We start from the raw sequence: 21,226 nt of genomic DNA on the forward strand, positions 1-21,226 counted from the left end.
GTTGTGACTGTAATTTTAAATGGGAATTTCTGGTTTTCACTTGTATCCCAAAATGGAACATCTGTATTTGAAAACTCATATAAGCACAACTGAAGCTTCTATAAGGAAACCACAAAAGGAGAGTTTCCTACCTATAGCAACACATGGGACACATTATGAATAACATGGAATAAGCAGCTGTTCTCAGATACAGAATTCATATTTTTAATACTCCTTACCCTCAGAAGCATCCATCACTCACAGAAAAGCCAGGAAGTTTGAGGTTATAATTAGAAGAAATTCCTCAAATTATCAATTGTACTACCGTTGGAACATGCAGAAATGCAGCTGCAATGAAAGGGAGATAGTTAGGTATATTTCATATTCCAGTTTTAAGTTTTCCCGGAGAGCTACAATTTAGCCAGAAGACAAAAACCAAAGCTAAATTAAATACAATGCTGCCTTCTCAACTAAGGAAAAACAAATATAACTGCCACATCAGGGACACAAAGGAAGAGGAGCAGGACCGTAAAATTTTCTCAAAATAGAAAAGATAGAAATGGGGCATTTTCCCCACAGGTTTCTTTTTCAAGAAATTCTTGGCCCTCTGGAGTCTAGCAGGGACTTTCAAGGATAGAAATTTCTTTTTTGTTGCCGTAGACAGAAAAACTCATTAACAGTGGCTGCTTTTTTTCAAAAAATTAATTACTTATTTATTTTTGGCTGCACTGGATCTTCGTTGCTGCGCACGGGCTTTCGCTAGCTGCGTTGAGCCGGGGCTACTGTTCGTTGTGGTGCACAGGCTTCTCATTGCGGTGGCTTCTCTTGTTGTGGAGCACGGGCTCTAGGCATGCGGGCTTCAGTAGTTGTGGCTCGCGGGCCCTAAGTTGTGGCGCACAGGCTTAGCTGCTCCGCAGCATGTGGGATCTTCCCGGACCAGGGCTCAAACCCGTGTCCCCTGCACTGGCAGGTGGATTCTTAACCACTGCGCCACCAGGGAAGCTGGGCTGCTTTCTTAAAGCATTTATTTTGATTTTAAGGTCTTTCCATCAAGGTTTTTGTTCTCAAACACCCGGAAGTCCTCATTTTACAGAAGAAAATCAGCAGTGTAGGCCTAGGCAATTAAAGGTAAGACTATCTTGCAAAACTTACGTAAAAACTGGGCAGTCAAGAAGGTAGTCAGTGAGAATACAAGGGAACAGGGTTCTCTTGTTACATATTCCTTTGGGACAGTTGTGTCGGATCTCTCTCATGTTCAAGTTACAGCAAAGCAAAAGTTACTGCTCTAAGAACTAGGCAAGGCTTCTGTGTAAAAGTGCTTTCTTGGTTTAATCTCTTCTGCTGCCATTCCTCAGCTGGTATTTTTTTTTTCTTTTTTTTGTGGTAACTGCCAGGCCTTGTGGTTCCTATGGACAGGAATCAACCAGGATCAAAGTGCTTTTATGTACAGCTCTGTCAACAGAAAAATTCATCAACAGTTTAAGGAAAAAAATGCAAAAATTTCAAGCCAATTTGAGGATTATACTCTGAGAGGTAGACTTTCAGAAAGCTCTGGGGACTGTTCTGCCAATTAGGGGTCAAAGCACAGTTATGTACGTTTTTGAGACAAAGGGTTTATGTCATATGACATATTATTAACAGTTTACACAATCCAGACCTACAGGTACAAAGCAAACAGTGGGTCATGAGTCATCATGGTCCCTTACAAGAAGGAAGGTTATCTCCTAAGAGTCAGTGTCCCTTAATGAGATTAAGGAATGTCATCTCCTAAAGAGCTCTCATTAATGCAGATGCACAATACCTGCTAAAGGGGAGGGAGGAGGCCCAAAGGGACAAAGAAAAAATTTATGTTTAAACTTTTCTCATCTTGCCGTAAAACATGAATTTTATTTCATCAGTTCTTAACTGAGATTGTGGAAGGTCTTAGGTGAAAGATATGAAGGCTAGGCTTTCTGAGTATACCGGTGGAGAACTGTGGGGAGGACCCTCTTTTGTAGGACCTCAGGGGCAATCCCTAAATCTCTCTCTTAAAAGAAAAATTTGAAAGAGATATATCTTATAATATCAAATACATTCAATAGCATCTTCCTCCTGGTGCATAAGCAGCATAAAGATTTTGTTAACAGCATCCACAGAAAACAAATATACCAGTAAACATCATTATATATTTTACCTGACAATAAGAGTTCCAAAACAGCAATGCAATATTAACAAGAGCAATACAATTACCAAATAAAGTTCAAAGTTTTCTAATAGTCCCTTTTACTTTGAAACTGTATTCCACAAACGACTACAGTCAAGTTAATATGTTCAAGAGTCACAGAATCATTCCCTGTGGCTATGTTAGTCCTTATCTAATGAAGTCTGGTTCAGCTGTTTGTTGGGATTCTAGCTGCTGACAGTTTGAAGCTCTTAATGGTTGTGGCTTTGGGGCTAGGAAGACAGAAGGGTCTACTGTACTTTGAGATGACAGAAAAGACTCAAACAGCTCTGTCTCCAGAATTCTGCACAACAAGCTTATTTCACAATTATGTGATCCACCTATATTCTCTTATGACTGAATACACAATGTTCATATGCATGCTCTCTGGCTGAATGAGATGATTCTTCACCTACTATTTAATTTCTAGTAATAGTGTAACTAATGTAACTTCATGTATTCAGTCATTATTTTTAAAACTTGCTAAATACTATCCTGATCTTTTGAGCTTTTAAAATTTACTTTGATCCTTTTTTCCAAGCTATGAAATTATGAATTTTGTAATATATAAGATCCTCAGACCAATTTAATGTTATGCATTATCATACCAAGGTGTACAGGTCTAAAGGAGTCTCCCAATTAGCATAACCTTGACCCTAGTACCAGTTTTTCACTTTCTTAAAGGATTATCAGAGATATTGGGTTCCTTCATATTCTATATGATTAGCTTAAGATTTTCTACTTTGGGCTCTAGCAGTACTTAGTTCTATGCTCTGTATTCTAGACTCCTTAAATTACAGAGAAAGGAAATGTACAATTTTTGTATTCCTTCAGAGCAAGGCTGAGAAGCAACACTACCTACCCTATTAGGTACTTTCTTACATGCGTGGACTACTCCACTGCATGTATCTCAAGTCCTTTTCATTTTAAAATCACACATTAACTCATCATCGATGTATGTTCCATTAGAATAATACTTATTAACCAGGAATTACCAGAAGGGGGGTCAATAAAGGCCTCCATGTTGTGAGTTCCAGGATTTTTCTGAAGAGAAAACCATGGCTTTATTAAATGATCAACCGGGTCTATGATCCTCCACACCCCCAAAATTTTAAAAATCACTTCACTGGATTCTTTTATTTTATAAAACTTCTCTAGTCCTGTTCTCCAAAGTTCTAGCACCTCTCGCAAGTTGTAATTTTATAAACAGGGCCCGACACTTTGATCCCACTTTTATATAACTGAACATACTACATTTTTAGCACTTAAAAGATTTTAACTACTATCAAATATATCTGGATTATATCTTAATCCACAGTACTTCACAGAGCTCATGATTTTTAAAAGCAAATTAAACCATATCTGAATTTCTAAATCTTCTAAATACATTAACAGTGAAACTTGTAATTGTTTCAAAATTACTAGAAAGTATGTCATTTTCTTGAAATGAACTTGGCGTAAAAGGCAGCAAAGAGGTCTTTATAAGGAGTGTCTGAATCTGACTTGGTCAACGGTATTCGACAAAGTTGGCGAAATCTAGGAGAACGCAGCAGCAAGTTCTGTGAAAGGCCCATAAGGCTGGAGCATAACCAGTAGAGAACAATCGACTGTAAAGAGAAGAAAGGACATGAAAGTTAGCATCTCTCCCTTCTCCAATGACACCAAGGTCTAGAAATAGGTAGGCAATAAAAAAAAAAATTACAATCTCTGTAAATGTAAGTACACCAGGACTGACCAAGACTGTCAGTAGCTATTAGATACCTGTGACAGATCAGATAGGTAGGTAAGAAAGTTGAAAGGAAGACTCAAAAGCAAAAAGAAACAAAAAGGAGAGGTATTCATGACAGAAAGTGGATGACAGAGAACAGCTCCCAAGCAGAGGTCCAAGAGAGATCTCACCTCCATCTCTGGCAGTTAAGCATACTTTTTCCCCACCAAGAGTCTTGACAGGCTGCTACATTGAAGGTACGCTACTGGGGGCACAGCCATTTATCATGGCAAACTTAGCCCCCCTAGACCTATATACAGTCACCTATCTTCCAAATTTTTCCCACCAACCAGTTTCTAAGTGTAGTCAGGACTGCATTATCTTTGCCTTTTCCTGAGACAAAGAGTCTCAGCATTATCTTCAACTTTCTTTTTTACTACCATTCAGATTGACTATTTAGGTCAAAGACTAAGTTCTGCGGCCTCTCAAAACATTCCCATACATACATACATACATCTCTCCCAAACCTTTCTTTGGCATCAGAAGGTAATCAGTCCCCAGAGGCAAGACCACGTGGTGGTTGAATCCAGGTCCTGGAGTCAAACTGCCTGAGTTTGAAATCTATTTATCTAACTTTGAGTACATTATTTTTCTTGTTTCAGTTTTCTCTTCTATAAAATGGGGACAGAACTGTACCCACCTCAAAGAGATGCTGTGAGGAATGAGAAAATTTAGGTAGAGTGGTAAGCACAGTAATGTCGCCCATATTAAGCACTTGCATTTGTTCCAGAGCAAGTTTTTAAGGGCAGTAATCAATACATCCTTAAAGGCAGGTTAGCACAGTAGTTAAGAGTAAGAGCCAAACTGCCTGGATGTGTGTTAGACTCTGCCACTTAAAAGATGAGTAACCTTGATGAGTTACTTAACCTCTCTGTGCCTCAGTTTCCTCAGCAGTAAAGTAGAGATTATAATAGCTCCTACTTCAGTGCACTGTTGGGAGAAATATGTATACTAATATATGTAAATGATTTTAAAAAGGGCCTGGTACAATGTTAATGTTGAATAAATATTAACTACCATCATCATCAAACTTATCCATGAAGCGAACAGTATCCTGAGCCTCAACTACGTCAGACTAAAAACTGCCTACTAAGTATCATTCTTCTTCCTTAGTAAGAAAAATACTAATCTTCAGCAGGGTATACTGCCATCTAAACAAAAGAAAAAGAAGACTATCCTTCCCAACCTCTTCTGCAGTTAGGTACAGCCACATATTTAAGATGGAAGCTCAGTGTTTGGTGGGGCACCTGGCCAGGGTCCTGAAAGGGGCTGACTGTGCTTGAGGAACCTTTTTACTATTCTCACAAGGTAAGAAGCTCCAGTGGCCATCGTGACTATCCTGAGGCCTTCAAGACCATTACAGGCTGTGGATGATGCAGCACTGAGAGAGAAGCAGGCTGCCTTTCTCAAGTCTTCACAGGGACGCTCCATCAGCTCTACACTGAATTACCTAATTCAGAATTTCCTGTATTTGAGAGAATGGATTTTTGGGTACTTAAGACACTGTTTTTCAGGGCTTCCCTGGTGGCTCAGTGGTTAAGAATCTACCTGCCAGTGCAGGGCACCTGGGTTCGAGCCCTGGTCCGGGAAGATCCCACATGCTGGGAAGCAACTAAGCCCACGAACCACAACTACTGAGCCCGCATGCCTACAGCCCATGCTCCACAACAAGAGAAGCCACTGCAGTCACAATGAGAAGTCTGCGCATCGCAACGAAGAGTAGCCCCCGCTCGCTGCAACTAGAGAAACCCTGCCCACAGAAACAAAGACCCAACACACACAAAAATAAATAAGTAAAAAACAAAAAAAAGCTTAAAAAAAAAAAGACATTGTTTTTCAGATCTCTGTTACTCACTTTGAATCCAACCTCTCACTACAACTTTACTGCTCCTATTTCACTTGATCTGGGGGTTTCCTCAGTTATAACAGGCATTATTTCTCCTTAGAAATGTAGTGAGTTTGTATTGTTCTGTTTTTACAGAGTATTTTATAATAATATTATTATTACATGAAAAGTACTATAATAGACACTTGTCATTTCATTAATTCTCACAGACATTATGGTGTCTATTTTAGAAACAAGGAAACTTATTTTACACAGGATTAACGATGGTACTATGTCTAAGTGACAGCTTAAAAACATTTAACATTTAATTGAGCCCATGGACACGGCCAAGTAAGCGTCATTGAAGTCTCCCCCATCTACTGCCATCATGTGTAAGTCGAAGTCTCCCAAAGAGCCCGAACATCTGCAGAAGCTCTTCATCGGAGGTTTGAGCTTTGAAACAACCGATTAGAGTCTGGGGAGCCATTTTCAACAAAGGGGAACGCTCCTAGACTGTGTGGTAACGAGGGATCCAAACACCAAGCGCTCCAGAGGCTTCGGGTTTGTCACGTATGCCACTGTGGAGGAGGTGGATGCGGCCATGAAGGCAAGGCCACAGAAGGTGGACGGGAGAGTTGGGGAACCAAAGAGGGCCGTCTCAAGAGAAGATTCTCAAAGACCTGGTGCCCACTTAACTGTGAAAAAGATTTTTGTTGGTGGCATTAAAGAAGACACTGAAGAACATCACCTAAGAGATTATTCTGAACAGTATGGGAAAACTGAAGTGATTGAAACCATGACTAACCAAGGCAGCGGCAACAAGAGAGACTTTACTTTTCATAACCTTTGGTGACCATGACCCCACAGACAAGACTGTCATTCAGAAACACCACACTGTGAATGGCCACAACTGTGAAGTAAGGAAAGCCCTATCTCATCAGGAGATGGCTAGTGCTTCATCCAGCCAAAGAGGTCGAAGTGGTTCTGGAAACTTTGGTGGTGGTTGTGGCGGTGGTTTTGGTGGGAATGACAACTTTGGTGGTGGAGGAAACTTCAGTGGTCGAGATGCCTTTGGTGGCAGCCATGGTGGTGGTGGCTATGGTGGCAGTGGGGATGGCTATAATGGATTTGGTAACGACGGAAGCAATTTCAGAGGTGGCAGAAGCTACAATGATTTTGGCATTTACAACAGTCAATCTTCAAATTCTGGACTGATGAAAGGAGGAAACTTTGGAGGCAAAAGTTCTCGCCTCTATGGTGGTGAAGGCCAATACTTCGTCAAACGATAAAACCAAGGTGGCTATGGTAGTTCCAGCAGCAGCAGGAGCTATGGCAGTGGCAGGTTTTAATTACTGCCAGGAAACAAAGCTTAGCAGGAGAGGAGAGCCAGAGAAGTGACAGGGAAGCTACAGGGTACAACAGATTTGTGAACTCAGCCAAGCACAGTGGTAGCAGGGCCTAGATGCTACAAAGAAGACATGTTTTAGACAATACTCCTGTGTATGGGCCAAAACACTTGAGGACTGTATTTGTGACTAAGTGTATAACAGGTTATTTCAGTTTCTGTTCTGTGGAAAGTGTAAAGCATTCCAACAAAGGTTTTCACTGTGACTTTTTTTTTTTTTTGCACCCATGCTATTGACTGCTAAATGTAACAGTCTGATCATGATGCAGAATAAATATGTCTTAAAACAAACAAACATTTAATTCACATTTTTTACGATGAAAACATACTATTTCAGATTCCTAAGACAAGTCCTATAAAGTACTTTTATATAAATAATATAATTCTAACTACCAGCAACAAATGACTACTACTTTACGGTCTATGTGTTGGCTCAGAGCTAAGACAGTTCTATACCTGACATAGCTTTACCCATCTTAGCACTAAAGTATCCATGGAAGCAAAAGGCTAAAAATATGAAATAACTGCAAATATAACATTTCTTTTTCTATTTCTATAAAAGTTTAATTACATATAAATAGGGACAAGTATATGTATCTCATAAAACTGTTATGAGATTAAACAATATTACATATGAACCCATACAAACCTAGCACAAAGTTTTGTTTCTTTTTTCAGTGCTAAAACTCCTTGGACCAGTCTATGAAGACAGAAGGAATTCAATATATCAGTTAATCAAACAGAGCAAATACTATGTTCATAGTACTGCATCAGGTACTTTGCAAGATTAAAAAAAAAAAAGAAAAAAAAAAGAGGAAAAGGAGTTTGGTTTAATAGGAGGGTTAAGACACATTCACGTAAAGGAAGATTAACCAATCCCCCAAGAAATATTCAGATGTCACTTGGTGATAGAGACAGTAGATTCGTTACTACAGAAACCCAGAAACCAGTAAGGGATTGAGTAGTCAGAGGAAGCTCAATAGACGAGGCAGAATCCCAGCCAGTCTAAGCTAGAAACAGAAGATTTATATTTAGCACATGCTTCACGCAATACTGGTGCTTACTCACTGAAGGTACTGTCGCTGCAATTGGAATCATCAACACTGATAATGCACGAACAAAGTACGTAATATATGTCTGGAAACGAGACATTCCAACTTTTTGCAGAGCAAAAATCTGAAGGGGTAGAATATATAACATATGCTGATTATTGAAATGCACATTAAATGAGACAAGCTTTAAAATACAAACTGATTTTTGATTGGCCTCTACCTATATTTTAAGAAAAGCAATAAAAATTTAAAATAAAACTGATAAATTTATGTAAAATTCTTAAATGGAACTTTAAATAACAGCAATAAAGAGATTCATCTAAACAGTATCACAGCATAATTTTTACAAGTCAATGTTTTTTAAAGATTGTCTGTAAAACTGAAGTCCCTTCAAGATAAGTATTATGTATGAATCACTGTCCTTGTTTTTTAACACCTAAACACAGGACCTGGCATAAAGAAGGAACTTAACAGGTATCTCAAAGGTTTGTGATCTGGCTACGTGGAGTACAGAAAAGAACCAAGGCTAGGAAAGGCAGTTATGGTTTATGAATTACTTATTTAAGAGGCAGCATAACTTAATTATTACGAGCACAGATTCTACACGCAAACTACCTAGATTCACAAGGCAGCCCTGCATTCAGTGGTTATGTGACCTTGCACAAGTTACTCAACCTTTCTGTGCCTTACCTTCTGCACCTTAAAATGGGGATAATAGTAGCACTGACATCACAGGATTATTTTAAGAATTAAATGAGTTAATTCATGTACATTGCTTACAATAGTGCCTGGCACATGGTGAATGTTAAGAAAGAACAGGCTTTTATTAAACTTATGCATGCTGGGTCTTTAGATGGAATAAAAGAAAGACTAGAGGACTGACATTATTCACTGTGACCCTGTGTTATCGATTCTTTCTTTCTAAGAAATATTCACTAATTACCAACCATGTTAACAGCACTGTGGTAGATGCTCTTAGGCTAACACACTTAGACTACACATAGTCTTTCCTCAGGAAAACTGCACGCAAGACCTCAGAGTATCATCCTCACTTTTCTCGTCTGAGAAAATAAGCGGTGTATTAGATTTCCCAAACAGAGAGCTGTGGATATGAGGTCTGTGAAATCTCAACTGAGTTAGGTCTTTTCTAAGGTTTCTTCTAGCTCAGAGTCTATGTTCTACTCAGAGTCTGAGAACAGTTCTTTATGGAATAGGGGTCATATTTTATATGTATGTTTCTCCATTCCATCTTATAAAGAAGTTCTATGGCTTTTCTAAGGTTGTGTAACTTAAAAATGGCAGTCAGGTACTGACCACCTACAAATTGACATATTAAACATACACACAAAACATCAATACATTGTGGGAAGAAAACCAGATTCATCAGGCATTTTAATTGTTGCCTTTACCAAAAAGCAAATCACAAAACTGTATGTATTAGAATCATATAATTTTAAAGCTAAAAGACATTTTGGAAATGTTCAAATTCAGCTCTCTTAATTATGAGCATTCTGACCCCCAGAGATGTTAAGGAACTGGCCTAAGACAATTAATTTATCAACAGCTGATCAGCGACCAAAACTAAGGAGTCTCAATTTTAGCTCAGAGCTATCACCACCAACTCAAATACAATTTACATTTGAGGTCAGAACAGCAACAAAACCCCCAATGATTTAAATGGCAAGCAAATCTCATTTAAAACCACTGACCTCCACTATTAATAAGTTGATGACACCAATGGAGACAGGCAGAATCCAAGTGGAATCCAGGGCAGTGAGGTCAGGAAACCATAGGACCCCACCAGTAGCTAACTGCTCCTGAACAGAAAAACCTGCTGAAACATTTTTATAAGTAAAACAAAAGAATTTCTAAAATAGCAGAGGGAAGTAATTGCAATAAGGTATTCCTCACACTAAAGATTTGCACTTTTTATTCAGGTTATTTTCACTCCACAACATAAGTTAGTTCTTCCTGTACTGAGAAAGAGGCAAGAAGCTTTCTGTAGTAAATAGATGTAGAGACAATAAAGATATGTAGCAGTAATCTTTTCAGACTTAAATTTAAAAAATTTTAAAAATTAGACTTTCTTTCAAGTCTATTTAGATTCCTTTCTGGTTAGAAATGCCTTTAAATGAAAGTAAAAAACAAGCCCTTTAGCTTATGACCTTTCTTAATTAATGTTTACACTTATAACTGTGAAAGCTTTTCTGGCTTCTTAAATTTATTAATAGAAAAAATTCTTGGCCAGGAAACCGTATAATGGAATTGTAACCATGACCTCCAAGAAGCAGTACTAGTGACGTCCTTCCTAGATTGATTTGTTTTCTCAACACAGCTAGTTTGCTTTACACTTAATATTTTAAATTCTATACCCTTGTAAGGGAGATGATAAAAGTGTATTCTAGTTATGAGAAGTATGGATGTTTTTTATTTTTTGCTTGGTTTTTTCTTTTTTTTAAGAGCACAAAGACAGGGCTTCCCTGGTGGCGCAGTGGTTGAGAGTCTGCCTGCCGATGCAGGGGACGCGGGTTCGTGCCCTGGTCCGGGAAGATCTCACATGCCACAGAGCAGCTGGGCCCGTGAGCCATGGCCACTGAGCCTGCGCGTCCGGAGCCTGTGCTCCGCAACGGGAGAGGCCCCAACAGTGAGAGGCCCGTGTACCGCAAAAAAAAAAAAAGAAGAGTACAAAGACAACGTTAGAAAACTTATTTGGGGGAAACAGACTTCAATAATAACTACCTTCTGAATGTGTTGCCCCTGTGCTAAAATTCCGGAGAGCAACAGACACGAATATCCACATTGGAAGCTGAATCCAGACCAACACAGTGGCTTTGAAAGGGTGGCAGTTATCCCGAACATACAGCTCTGAAACAAGCCTCCGCATAGTCTTTAGATAAGTGAGCCTAGTTTGAGGGAAGAGGGAAAAAGGGAAAGGAGAAAATGTCATTTGACTACTAGCAGTGTTTCATCCCCACAGCACAAACACACCTGTGCTGTGGTTACTGGCTAAAGGATTTATGCAGGATTTTTGGTTGTTGTAAGCTATACCACGGGGCTGCCTAAACAAAAGGCAAATAAAGCCTTTTACTCAAAGTTCTTTAGCAATGTACGCAAATTACATTAACAATTTGATAAATCTGACACTGTCAGACTACAGTCTTTGATTCTGGTGATCTCTGGCAAACTAGGCTTTGAGGAGGGAAATTTCACTACTAACATGGTATGACCACAATTGAAATCACAAATACTAGAGGTGAAAGCCCATTTTACTCATATCTCTCCACTCCAGCCAAGCTCAATCACTTGATCCCCGAATATACCTTGCAATGTGGTTCTGTACTGTGTATGCTCTTGGCCCGTCAAAATGGTCTTCACTCTTCAATCAACTCTTTCATAAAGGCTTTCCTACTCTGTTTCTCTATTAACCATATTAGTTATTTCTGTTAAGTCCCACTTTCTATACTATGGTATTGGGTCTTCATCTTTAAATCTCTCACAGCATGTTTTGTACAAGGTTGGTTTTCAATAGGTTTGCTGAATTTAATCTAATTATAATGTACTGAATTAAGACAGTATACGGAGACATTGCAGGCTCTTTGTAATTCAGCCTCTGCCTGCTTTTCCAACTTTACTTCCTGTTACTCTTCTTTAGACACCTGCATATTCTGGCCCCTTGAATGACTGGGGTCATCCAACAAATCAGACTTCCACATCAGCATGCCTTTGGAAGTTATTATATCATCTGTGTGGACTGCCCAGTTTCCTGGCTGTTCACCTGACAACTTCCCTGTCACGCTTCAAAACCCAGCTCCATTGAAAATGCAGGAAACCTCAGATATGTCTTCCTAGAAAGCCACTCATCTGTCTAAGGATGTGTCTGGACAATCATCCTGCCAGTGCTGCATAAGCAAGGTGCCACAGTCTTGTCTAGGCTGCATTTATAACCCAGGTGAGCAGCTACTAATTTGTTCTTCTGGCCTAGAGCTGTAGTCCTCAGATTTCCCTGATCAGTAAAACTTCAAAACTATAGGTTTATCAACTTCCTATTTTAGCAAGTAAAGACGTTAAGCTGTAAAAATGATTTTTTTAAAATGTCAGGTCTTTTTAACTCTATATAAAGAGGGACACAATTTCATACCAAAGATAGTTGGCAAATTTACACCTATATAGATAAAAATATATGGAAAGCTATATATATATATATTACATATTCATACTAAAAAAACCTTATTTTTCTCATTGCTGTGAACTGGTGAACACTTTGTCAGTCAAGTAAGGATCAGAATTTGGGAAACTGACTAAGCAGAACTAGCTTAGGCTGATAGAAGGAGGTGGACTTAGAAGTTCCTAGTGAATGACTGTAGGCATAGAACTGTGCCATGGTCGAGCACCCTCGGGCAAGGGCTTTCTAAGAGCCCAGGCAGACAACTACATAGGGTAACCAGAGCAGAATGACAACACCTTGCCTATCCAGTTGCTTTTACCATGTCATTCATACTTTCTACCTCTCCATTCCTTTGGGCTACTACCTGCTGTATGTTGTCAGAAGGTCAAGTTTGTAAATAACCTGTGTCATTTGTTGACAAAAATCCCAACAATTGTCACAGTATCTTCATCCTGTGAAGCCTTTCCTGACTTTCCGTGATGACCCAACTCCTTGTACATAATCTTTTGTACAGTACTTAGTTCAGTCATTATTTGACTACATGTCTGTCTTTTTCAGTAGCCTGAAGTCCCTTAAGGACAAGGAACTCTCTCTTCTTGTTTCCCTATTTTTTTTGCTTTTGGTCCAGTATATAAAACTACCATGCCACATAAACTTATTAAAATATTAAAGAGAAAAAAGAACTACTTTGCTGCTAAAGCTACAGAATACCAAAACCTATAATAAAAATCACTTATACATTATATATATGTATATATATTTTCATGGTGTTATATGCACAGAATTAGCTTACCTGGCAGCTCTTTTGGACCACCCCAACTGATTTGCACGAACTGCAACGTCTTGGTTAAGGTGCCTTGCAATGCTTTTTATTTCTGGCTGCAAATTTTCCACCTAGCTAAAGAAAAAGTAGGCTTTGTTATGGGAACATAAAAGATCTTTATTCATAACCATTCATAATTTCACTCTCTATTCCCTCAGCTCATTTAAAAATGTGGTTTACTGGTCATGTCAAGAAACCCTAAGTGTTAATTTAAGATTTCCTCAGTTGCAACCAAATTCAAACTCCAGCTTGTACATCAGTATGATCTTGGACAAATTATTTAACCTCTAAAGTCCTATTCTCTCATATATAAAATGTATATCAGCACCTACTTCACAGGGTTATTATAAGGATTATACAAGAACTACACTCTGCACTTTAATGTTTCAATTCCTGGATTTCCCAGTAATGTCAACTGAGGAAACAGAAGTCTATTAAGAATCTTTAATATACTCTGTGGCAGTCACAGAGCCACCAAAAATTGCATTTACTTCTGCCCTGTGTTAATTCCTTTTTGTAAAGTAGCTCACTGCCTTACTGGTACTGATGACTAACACTAAGCACTCCGGGGGTACCTGGGGACCTTAAGCCCCGGGTAGACGTCGGCCAGTCCTCACCACGGAAGCTCGACCATGCGCGGCTCGGCGACCCTCACCTTGGCCAGGATGTAGTGCTGGTAGGCGGCCAAGGGCAGCGTGACAGCGCCGCGCAGGGCCACGGTGGTGAGAAGAATGCTGCCCCACCAGGGCAGGCCCGAGGCGGTGTGCGCAAAGAGCAGTACGTCCTCGGCGCCCTGCACCGGCGCCGACGTAGCCAGGGCTTCATACCAGCCACCCGCGCCGCTCGGGCCAACTGCTGAGACTGATGCCACCGCCCACAATGGCAGAGCGGAGGGCTTGGCGCCGCCGGTGGGGGCCGGTACGACCGGTGGGCCCAAGCCCCGGAGCTGCAGGACAGGCCGCGGCTGCAGCCACCTAACGCTCAACCGGCACAGCATCTCTGCACACGACTGTATCCAACACGCGTACAACACGGGCTAGCTGCGCGTACCGCTCAGCGAGGCCGCTACGCGCATGCGCTGGCGACGCCGGGCGTAAAGATGGCGGCAGCCCGCCGGCAGCCATAATTGACTTTCCCAGTCACACCAGTGACGTATTGCGTCGCACTAGAGATGACGCAAGACGTAGGGAAGTCCCGCCTTTCCCACGCGGCACTAATCAAGCCTACTGCGCACACACGAAACTTCCGCGGTGCTGCGGTGGAGCTCCTCAGAGGCTCGACCGGAATTGCAGAGTCGGAGGTGGGGCTTGCTGGCCGGGGCGGGGCTTGCTGCACTGGGCCGGGAGAGGTGTTTTCTGGGAAGAGCTCACCTTGTAAAGTTGGTGTTCGGGTTGTGCCTTTCCGTTCTTTTTCACTTAAACTAATCGGGTCACGGTTTAAGTTTTACCTTATGTGATCAGGAGGTAGTCCCCCACGTCTTTTTGTGCGCCCCAATTGCTTCCGCTAGAGATTGAGACAGATTATACTACCCAGGAGTCAACATGTTGCTGAAATGCCAGTTTGGAGACAGGCGTGTGTTTCTGGATTGTTTTAATCAACAACCTTTATGCACTAGGCTTAGTTTAGTCTGTGGTATGTTTAATTGGCTCATCTGTCATAATAGACATTTTCAGACCCAACTTAAGTGTTTTCTTTCATCATAAAGAGCAGCAAAACACCTTATGTTAAGGGTAAAGTACCATCTCCTGAGTTAAGGGCAATTATCACTGGCAGCGCGGTGAATTCTTTACTGGGGCTTAACATATATCCTATATAAGCTTTCAAGAGCCTGAACAGCAACATTAGGTGTCTTCTGGTTAAAAGGAATAGGCTAAATGTATATGGGCTAATTTTGGGTTTTTTGCTCCTGGCAAAAGCAAACACGGGAATAACATAAAGGAGTTTCCTAAAAGAAGGGTCACCCCTACACCTAGAGGCCAAATTGTGTTGTGAGGAATAAAACGTTGATTAAAACGAAGGCTCCAACCAATGTTTGGGTAATGTCAAACTGAAGCTACTGTTCTTGCTTCATTATGCACCTACCTAAGGGTACCAGATATACCCTTTCCTCTGGATTCTGGAAGTCATCTTCCTTCAAATCGGCTGATAAATCCATGCATGAATTTTTGAATGTTAACACACACATTCCAATATCTGTTATACATAGAATTTCCTTTTTAAAGGTAAAAACCTATCAATCTATCTCCCTATCCGTTTGTCAAGTTAAAACAAGCAACCTGTTGCTACTGGCTACTGATTTAAAGTGGAAAGGAATTTTTAGAGGGAAATATCTTGGCCCAAAGATTGTGAGTAAAGAAGCAACTTCTATGCTGCTGCATTCCTCTCCTCCCAGAGAACTGATGACATTAGGAGTTGGTCCTTCCACAGTGGCACATAAGCTTAGGGAATCTGATCTTTTGATATCCAGGAGAAAAGGAGATTAAAGGATAAAGATCCTAAAGTGAAAAATTCATATTTATGCATTCACTGTTCATATAATTTAAAACAAAAGTTTGTCAAGCTATTCCTCAAACTCCTAAGACTTCCTTTTGTTAAGCTGTATCAGGAATCGGGACTGGGACCTCTTCAACCAGTGTAGGTCCACCCTTTCTGCTACATTTTGGGGTCACAAATTACATTCTCATTTACAAATGTTCCATTGTTTTAAGCTTGAATATTGTGATGTAAATAAAATTTATGAATATTTAACTTGATAACTTCATATACATAAACATACATTTTAAAATTTGGATAATGGGGATGATCAGAACTGGCTGTCTACTTGGTAGAGAATGTTGGGAAAAGTATTTGTCAATTATAAAGCCCAATGCAAAAGAAGTGTCAGCACTCATGTATATGTATGTACTGGTAACATTGTGATACCTTGTATCTTTTGAGTTGCAGAGTACAGTACAAAATGACCATGCAAATATCGGGCAAACCAACCAACTGAAATCATGTACTTTGCAAATGGACATACTAAACATTTTTTTAAAGTTCAACATTATTAGCCTATTCCTGTCTTTTATTCTTACTACAACACACTTTTTTCTTAATTTTATTTAAACTCCTTAAAAACAAAGACTATATATTTACTTTCTAAAGTTTCTGAAATTCTTATCCATCGCTGTGCTGAACATAGGAATGGAGGTCAAAATATTAATGTAGGCTATTATACATAAACTGTATATATGTACAGTCATTTAAATTTCTCATTTCCCATATATGCCTTCTGAAATGTTTGACTTTAAAGGATATTTTCACAAGGAATTGTTAGTGTTCCCTGGGAATCAGATTTAATTTCTTCTCTTTTTCCTATTTAATACATTACTTTTTAAAACCAAAGATACCTAATGTAGAATTAGCTTTTTCTCTCATTAAAAAATATCCTCTCGTATTATCATTGATTTTTAAGTATTGAGCATGCAAAATTGGCTTTTACTTTTCAAAAGTGTGAATTCATTTAAAGGTAGAAGTCTAATATGAGACCCCTTGTAACACATCTATTAGTCCTACATTCCAAGTGTCACGTAAAGAAATTCTTACTTCTAAGAATTTCTAAGCTACAGTGGCACATTTTTCTCTATATTCACTTACCCAAAATGGTAAGTGATGGTATTTTTGCAATCAAGGTGTGTAACACAGTAGATTAAGTATTAAAGCACTAATGATGCGCTCACCCTAAATTCCAGTCACCTGGAATTAACACCAGTTGATTCACAATAACACCAGTTAATTCACAATAACACCAGTTAATTGAGTGTTGTGACTTGTTTAAGCATTTATCAATAGGATATATATATTTCCAAAGAGATTCAGGAGCATCCAGAATTTACAAAGTATAATGTAAGTGTCCCAAACATTAATATTAAAAGACATCTGAATACATTTATCTAAAGTAAAAATACATTGAGTACTGGAATACTGAATCTCCATATTAGTAATGAAAAACAGTGTAATGGTTTTCCTTTGATATTTTAATCATTTTGAAATAATCCTGATTTAAAAATTTGTTATTTGAAAGTTTTGTCATTCTTTAAATGTTCTGTTCTCTAATGCGAGATTTCCAGTTTAATCTAACACTTTGTATTGTTTTAAAACTAAAGTGAATAATGTATTCACTATTGTGCAAACTATTGTGCAAAATAGTTTTTATGAAATGTGTATTAGGTCATTTGAATCAAAAGAAAAATGGAATAATATTTTCATGAAAAACAAGACAGGAACAGTTAGTGAACTATTTACCCCCTTCTTTTTCCTGAGAAGAAAAATGACTGTAAGTATAGTAATTACCAAAAAAAATTAATTTTCAATTATTAATAAAATAAAATGATTTAACTTTACAGTAACAGGGAACAGAAGGGGAAAATACCTTTCACATGAATACTAAAATTACTTTTTTTGAATATATTGGTATATGTTGAAATATATGTTGAAAAGGCATGAAATGGGGATTCTCTTGGCACAAGTAAACAAAATTATCTCTAAAATGGAATGGTTGGTATAAACAGATTACACAATAATTGGGATATTAACTATTTTGGGATTTAAGGTGTGAACTAACCTAACCATTATGTCCAAGAGTTAAGCTGCTTCTTAAAAGAATAAAAGAAATACCTTACATAGTCTGCAATTATACATACCACATTACTTTCAAAAAGGGGGAAAAAAAAGACCTGCATGGTCTCAAAAGATTATGTTTTTTATTGTTCAAATAAAAGTGCACTGTATTACATCTGAAATATAAAAAATGTATTTGAAAAATGTTCCTACTACAGACTTCTAAAACCATGGTATTGTATTTAACAAGCCTGATCCCCCAAACTAAATAAGGAACATTCCAATCAATACTCCCCTGTCCTGTAGCTTTAAAGTAAAAAATATATATATAGGGTTTTTTTTTCCTTTTCTTTTTTAGTAAGACACCCTATCTTAAGAAATTCACTTTTGTGAGTCAACACAAGTCATGTGTTTTGATAAATACTGGCTAGTATCTGTTATCTAGCAAGATTATTTTAATTAGAAAATAAACTCTAGTAAACATAGCAAAGAAATCAAGCAAAAAATTATAGGATGGTGGCAAAAGTCATACATAAAATACTCTGTTAAATAGCATTATACCCCTTTCTTAGTAAAGTGCAATAATTTTATGTCATAAGTATATTTATTTGTAGGTTTTCATTTAGCTTTTCCTTTAAATTTGGTCATATCAATCAAGGACAGGTAGGAAAACAAATTTATATATTTTAAGACCACCTCCTAAAATAAAAGATATAAATGTGTTGTTTACAAACTTCTGGATATGTTTGAGAAATCCTCTTTTCTACTCTTTACTCAGGCTACCAGAATAAAGAAATCATTTCATTTACTTGAACAGCCAAGGAACCATATTAATATTGTCAACTGTGGGTGATCTATCTGAATCTTCGTTAATGTTTATGTTTCAACAGTGAGGAATTTAGGTCTAATTTTTTTTAACAAAAGACAGATTGATATATACATCACTTTACTTTTATGCTTACTTTCTTTTACATTTCAACCATATAATTTATTTTTCCACATGAGACGGTAGGACACATATTCTTCTTGGATATGTTACTGTTTATTGTTCCAAGTGAACTGAATAGATAAATTCCACTGAGTAGTTTAGTATGGCCCTGTGTCTTATATAAACAGGTTAAATGGAGACTTCATTTTGTAACCTGTGTATTCGTGTCTACCATAAATTGTCTTAATGAAAAATGCAAAATGTATTTTATTACTTGCCCCAAGTTAGCTGTTGATCCCTTTCACTTTTAATATACAAGTGTAGAGATTAAGAAGCCTTTAAAATTGAAAAATAAAACCCCAAAAAACCAAACACCTTCCACTAAATTACTGAAAATTGGAATTTTTATGTTGACTCCTGGTGACCAGAAAGCCAATGTTAAGAATCAATATTATCCAATATAAAATAGTACATTGAATTGTTTAATAATAAACAGTATATTAAGGGCTTATATATGCTGACTGGGAACCAGTGGTGGCTTTTTAAATTCTCAAAAAGACTGTATGTTTTATGGTTAGAAGAAACGACAAGTGATGATGAAGATTCTCCACCTCTTCGTAGCAGCCATTAAAGTAAAAATCTTTACAGAATTATTTCACTATCAGCAAGAAAATTTTACCGGTATTAGTGGTAAGGGTGAAGAGAGGAAAAAAGAATGAAGAGAGAAGTGTGTATTAGTTTTAAAAGTGTGACAAGGTAATAAAGAGACATGAAAAAGTGATAAATTTCTTATTCTATATGTGCCTTGCTGCAAACAAACTCAAAAGAGAGAAGCATGGGTATTTTAAAAGCCAACGTCGGGAAGCATTCACTGATAATGCCCATTGTTTTACTTTATACTTAAATTACACAAGCAAAAAAGTTGTACTTATTAATAGTTTAATGTATGAAGGAAACATCCAGATTTCTGAATATGAAGGTACATATCTCACATTAATTTAAGTCTACATAAAGTAGAGCCTCTATACTGACATATTGAAATTTACTTTCTGCTTAGCCTTTTCTGTTATGTAAACAATTGTACATTTATTTGCCATTCTAAAACTTCAGGATCAAGTTTACATAATTTTGCTAAATTTCCGTGTTTGCTCAGAAGCAGTTTACAGTACTAAAACCAACCAGCCAAAGAACAGCTTCAACAGAAAGTTATGTCCAAAGGGGAAGAGGGAAAGAAAAAAGAAAAATGATAAGAAAAATGCTAACTAAGGTAAAACAGATGATGATGGGGAATGGGCAGTCACAAATGTTCACAGAAAGTAGGTCAGTTAGTAAGTTCTTCTGCAAAAAGCCTACACACTTCAGTCAAGCACATCAGTAGAATGATTTGGGAGCATAAATTTTTTTCGGCCACTTGTGATTTCCTCTGAATGAAAAGGAATCTGCAGGCTAACAAGCTGATCCTCATCAGCCAAGCTGATTCATATGCACACTGTTCATGTGAGGTGCCCAGGGTCCAGTCCACACCTATGAATACAGAGCACACATTTTATTACATATGTATTGAACGTATATTTGATTAAAACAAAACTCTTCAACACTAAGGAAGTGCTCCTAATATTTATGAACTAAAATAGCTAAGTCTCAATCAGTTTGCAACATGCTGGGAAACAATGAAGAAAAGCAGTGATAAACCACTTTTATCTGTTGTTTTCCTGCCTCTCCTCTTATCCTTCAAACAGGATCTGAATTATCATTGTTTTTTAAAAACCATTATGTGAGTACATACAGGTTGATGACTGTGGAAGGAAAATGAATCAGGTATTAAACATATACCATAATAAGCTAAAATATACAACCATTTCTGTGCATTTTCACAGTTATATACTGTTTTGACATTTATAATACTTTTAATAACCTCTAGGTGGCCCTTTTCACACCACTAGTAAATTCTGATACATAAGATTACATTACAACACTTTGCAACTTAAAATGTTTTACTTACCACCCAACAGAATATATTAATTATGCCTTTCATAATTTTAGCCCCAAACCACTACCTTTGGTACCATTTTCCTATCATTCTGCTGTATTTCAGCTACATTAAACTTCCCTCAATTTCCTCAATTGCTCAAATTCACCATACTCTCTCACAACAATGATTTATCTTTATCCCATTTGTCTTGGCAGCTCATAAACACTAAATAAAAGTTCACTGAATGATCAGCCTTACCGTTTGAGGGCCATTATTTTCTGTGGAGCTTGAAACCATCTTTATCAGGGAATTCCAAGAGGGGTCCGCAGCATGAGGGCCATTAAATATGGGTCCTCCAGCACCATCAGGAATAGGTGCTACTGGAGGAATCATTGCATTCCCATATACAGAAAAAGGCATACCCTTAAAAGAGGAGAAAGCAAAGATTATGGACATTCAAGTCACTGGTTACTTTTCCCAGTATACTCAATAGCCTTAAAACTGATATTT

General features: G+C 38.0%; 2 protein-coding genes and 1 pseudogene across 14 annotated transcripts in view; 1 reads left to right on the forward strand and 2 right to left on the reverse strand.

Moving 5' to 3' along the window:
* Positions 1–278: 278 nt before the first annotated feature.
* On the reverse strand, positions 279–14,214 carry COX18 (cytochrome c oxidase assembly factor COX18; the record flags this gene model as incomplete). 3 transcript variants are annotated; one of them, XR_014326139.1, is made up of 7 exons in its annotated part: positions 279–327; positions 1,132–3,786; positions 8,246–8,353; positions 9,939–10,063; positions 10,969–11,132; positions 13,188–13,288; positions 13,873–14,214. XR_014326139.1 is itself a non-coding variant. In XM_082837586.1 (6 exons), 6 exons carry the CDS (start codon positions 14,212–14,214, stop codon positions 3,613–3,615), a joined length of 1,011 nt encoding a protein of 336 aa, XP_082693712.1. In that variant the 3' UTR covers positions 708–3,612. The 3 variants fall into 3 exon arrangements, 2 of the variants coding, with proteins under 2 accessions (XP_082693712.1, XP_082693711.1); XM_082837586.1 differs by lacking the exon at positions 279–327 and having other exon boundaries at positions 708–3,786; positions 9,939–10,060; XM_082837585.1 differs by lacking the exon at positions 279–327 and having other exon boundaries at positions 708–3,786.
* On the forward strand, positions 5,421–7,121 carry LOC309960731 (heterogeneous nuclear ribonucleoprotein A1-like; annotated as a pseudogene). Its single transcript has one exon. The product of its transcript is annotated as a heterogeneous nuclear ribonucleoprotein A1-like (transcript).
* A 5,198-nt stretch (positions 14,215–19,412) lies between the features above and the next one.
* Positions 19,413–21,226, reverse strand: part of ANKRD17 (ankyrin repeat domain 17) — a 159,786-nt gene continuing 157,972 nt past the window's right edge. For all 10 annotated transcript variants that reach the window (XM_082838778.1, XM_082838781.1, XM_082838777.1 and 7 more), the window contains 2 exons: positions 20,975–21,139; positions 19,413–20,268 (listed from right to left, as the gene is read on the reverse strand). In XM_082838778.1, the coding sequence (XP_082694904.1) occupies positions 20,209–20,268; positions 20,975–21,139 (225 nt within the window). In that variant the 3' untranslated portion in view covers positions 19,413–20,208. The remainder of the gene's footprint in view (positions 20,269–20,974; positions 21,140–21,226) is intronic.

Source organism: Leucopleurus acutus (genome assembly GCF_964270905.1).
Source record: "Leucopleurus acutus genome assembly, chromosome: 4".
Taxonomy (NCBI): Eukaryota; Metazoa; Chordata; class Mammalia; order Artiodactyla; family Delphinidae; genus Leucopleurus; species Leucopleurus acutus.